The sequence below is a fragment of the Geospiza fortis genome, unplaced genomic scaffold (genome assembly GCF_000277835.1).
Source record: "Geospiza fortis unplaced genomic scaffold, GeoFor_1.0 scaffold538, whole genome shotgun sequence".
Lineage (NCBI taxonomy): Eukaryota > Metazoa > Chordata > Aves > Passeriformes > Thraupidae > Geospiza > Geospiza fortis.
The window spans coordinates 2,591,642-2,595,290 of record NW_005054368.1 but is presented as its reverse complement, the minus strand read 5'-3'; the positions used below and the strand labels follow the sequence as shown (position 1 = coordinate 2,595,290).

Here is a 3,649-nt window from a genome sequence, read left to right as displayed (position 1 = left end):
TATTTTATTTTATTTTATTTTATTTTATTTTATTTTATTTTATTTTATTTTATTTTATTTTATTTTACTTTACTTTTTTTTACTTTTTTTTACTTTATTTTATATTTTATTTTGCTTTATTATGCATTGCTTTATTTTATATTGCTTTATTTTATTTTATTTAGTAATTTTATTTTATGTAATTATTTTCTGTCATTTTAGATCAACAGAAAAGGATATTTTTGCCAGCCCCCAGAGGCATCAGAAAATGTGTGGTCTCCACAAACATTGCTGCAACATCTCTGACCATTGAAGGAGTCAGGTATTGATTTCTGTCTCTCATAACAGAGGGAATAATTCAGAAAGGTGTGGGTTTGAAAAAACACATTTTTTCTGCTGCTGATCCCTTTTTTTGGATGTGTAGTAAGAAAATAATTGATATTATTATAGTCTTAGTGGTCACAAATATTTTTGAATCTATTTTGAAATCAAATCTACTGAATAACCAGGGTCTAGGTAGAATAAATGTGGGTTTTTTTAAATGAAATCCCTGTGTCAGTTCCCTGCTGAGCCCTGTTTTTTACCTCTCTGCATTGTTTTTTTCAGATATGTGGTGGACAGTGGCTTTGTGAAGCAGTTGAACCATAATCCCCGAGTGGGTTTGGACATCCTGGAGGTGGTTCCCATCTCAAAGTAAGTGGAAAATATCACTTGCTGTTTCTGGGAGCTGCTCTGGCAATAACGCTCTGTGTTAAAAAAAAGAAATAAAAAGATAGGCAGCAACCTCAAAGCCCCATGAGTTAAAACCACTTTAAGGTAAAAAACCACTTAAAATTTTGAAAACATTTTAAGATTTAACATCCATTTTAAGATTTAAAAACCACTTTAAGGTTTAAAATCACTTAAGGCTTTAAAAACCACTTTATGGTTTGAAACCACTTTAAGATTTAAAACCACTTTAAGGTTTAAAAACCATTTTAAGGTTTAAAAACCACTTTAATTGGTTTTAATTAACCAATTGAAAACCAAGTAAAAAGTGGTTCAGGATATACAACTTGCTAAAAGTCACAGATATTTAGGAGGAATTGGTATTGTCTGAGGTCTGAGCAGTGCTGGCTGAATATGACAGCATCCAAAAAATGCACGAAAATTCTTTTTTATTTCTTGCACAACTGGATTTTTCAGCTGGATTTTTCAACTGGATTTTTCAGTGCAGGAATACCTCTTCCATCTATAAAGAGAAATATTTTTTGCTTGTTTAGATGGTACCAGAAGGGATGAGAGGTTTCAATGTTGGTGGTTTTTTTTTGGGCAGGAGTGAAGCCGAGCAGCGAGCCGGGCGCGCCGGCCGGACATTGGCAGGGAAGAGTTTTGGGTTGTACAGCAGGGAGTTCTGGGAGCAGTGCATGCCCCAGCACACCTGAGCAATTTAAAACCAAGTAAAAAGTAGTTCAGGATATACAACTTGCTAAAAGTTACAGATATTTAGGAGGAATTGGCGTTGTCTGAGCAGTGCTGGCTGAATACAGCAGCGTCCAAAAAATGCACGAAAATTCTTCTTTATCTCTTGCACAGCTGGATTTTTCAGCTGCTGTGCAGGAATACCTCTTCCATCTATAAAGAGAGACTTTTTGTGCTTGTTTGGGTGCTACCAGAAGGAATGAATATTGGTTTTTTTTGGGGGCAGGAGTGAAGCCAAGCAGCGAGCCGGGCGCGCCGGCCGGACGTCGGCAGGGAAGAGTTTTGGGTTGTACAGCAGGGAGTTCTGGGAGCAGTGCATGCCCCAGCACACCGTGCCAGAGATCAGGAGGACCAGCCTGACATCTGTGATCCTCACCTTGAAATGCCTTTCCGTGCATGATGTCATCAGGTGAGCTCCCTGCACTGCAGGGGGATTATCCTGCTCCAGGAGGGGCAGGGGCAGGATTAGGGCCCCAGCCAAGTGGGACACTTCCATCAGCTTTGCTGCTGCTCTCCTCTCCATTCCAGCCTGCATCCCCAGCTCCAGGATCAGGCTCTGCCAAAACTCCCATCTCTCCCAAATTAAATGTGTTCGTTTCTAGCGTTCCTTTAAATACTTAAAATCCTTAAAATCCTGGGGTTTATATATTTAAATGCTTAAAATCCTTAAAATACTTCTTTTAAAGTGTTCTTTTAAATACTTCAAATCCTTAGAATATCTTTTAATGCTTAAAATACTGGGTTTTATACCTTTGATTACTTAAAATCCTTAAAATACTGGTTTTTACACCTCTAAATACTTGCAGTTCTTAAAATACTGGTTTCTACACCTTTAAATGCTTAAAATCCTTAAAATACTGTGGTTTGCACCTTTAAATGCTTAAAATACTGTTTTTTTACACATTTAAATGCTTAAAATACTGTGTTTTATACTCCAAAAGTTTCATCTTTCTGGCATTTTACAGTTCTAAGACCATAGAAGAGTAGAAAATGCAGTTTAGTGTGTGCCATGGGATTTGTTGTCAGAAATTCCTCAGATGGAGGTTGTACAGGAACACACATAAGATGATTATTTATGATTATCTAACTTTGGTTAGAAGACATGCATTGGGGAGGTTTAAAAATGATTTTCATAAATATTTAAAAATTTAAAATAAATAAAATAAATTAAAAAATTTTAAAATAATAAGTTTTTTAAAAGTAATTTTAAAATGAATATTTAAATGTTTAAAATGATGTTTATAAATATGAAAGCTCACAAATCTACTTCATTTTTAACCCTAGATTTCCCTATTTGGACCCCCCTGAGGAAAGACACATTTTGGAAGCTCTGAAGGAACTTTACCAGTGCGATGCTATTGACAGGTAAAAACCAAAGGGTTTCACTGCAACAATTTCAAATCTAAGGCTTAAATTGATGTTTTGTGTGGACTGAAGGACACTCCTCAGCAGCAGCATGTGTTTCCTTATTTAACCTCCAGGATGTTTACTGGGGTTTAATAAACTGTCTACAAAACCAGGGATGGAGCAGGGTTTGGGGTTTGGGAGATAAAAATCAGGTTCTGCACGTTGTCCTGGAGTTCCTGAGTGACCTCAGCTCTGGATCCCAGACTGTTGTGGCTCAGGAGCTCAGGCTCGGCCTGGGAGCTCCATCCAAGAGCTCAGGCAGGAAGTGAGATCTTATCCTAAACTTCCAGGAATTCTTCTTGGAAATAATGAAAAAAAAAAACCAAACCCAACGCTGGCTGTGCCTGCCATGGAGCAGCCACGAGCAAGCTGGAGAAATGTGGGTTATTTTATTGGTGTTGACATTTCTCCATGTCCCCAGCACCTGTATGGGAATTCACTGTCCAGAGGGAAGTGCTTCTTACCCAATTCACATTTACACATCATTTCATTGGATCTGTATATATAAAAATAGATATAGAAATATATAAGATATGTACCAGAAGGAATGAATATATAGTAAGATATATAGTAAGATATATACTAGATATATAATAATATATAACAGAATGTATAATAAAATATATAATAAAGTATAGAAAACATATTAAAATATATATAATATAGAAAAATATTTTATTATACATTTTATTATGCATCTTATCATATATATTATTATATATAAATATATCATATAGAAAAATATACATACTTTCCCCCTGTAAATATATATAAATTTATATAATATAAATATATAAATATA

The 3,649-nt window shown here is 35.4% G+C and overlaps 1 protein-coding gene across 1 annotated transcript in view; it reads left to right on the top strand.

The window, feature by feature from the left end:
• DHX40 (DEAH-box helicase 40) overlaps positions 1 to 3,649 on the top strand; it is a gene marked incomplete at its 5' end in the record, with an annotated part of 25,654 nt that overhangs the window by 14,976 nt on the left and 7,029 nt on the right. Inside the window, one exon of the mRNA XM_031059775.1 lies at positions 2,725 to 2,805. Coding sequence (XP_030915635.1) covers positions 2,725 to 2,805 — 81 coding nt within the window. The remainder of the gene's footprint in view (positions 1 to 2,724; positions 2,806 to 3,649) is intronic.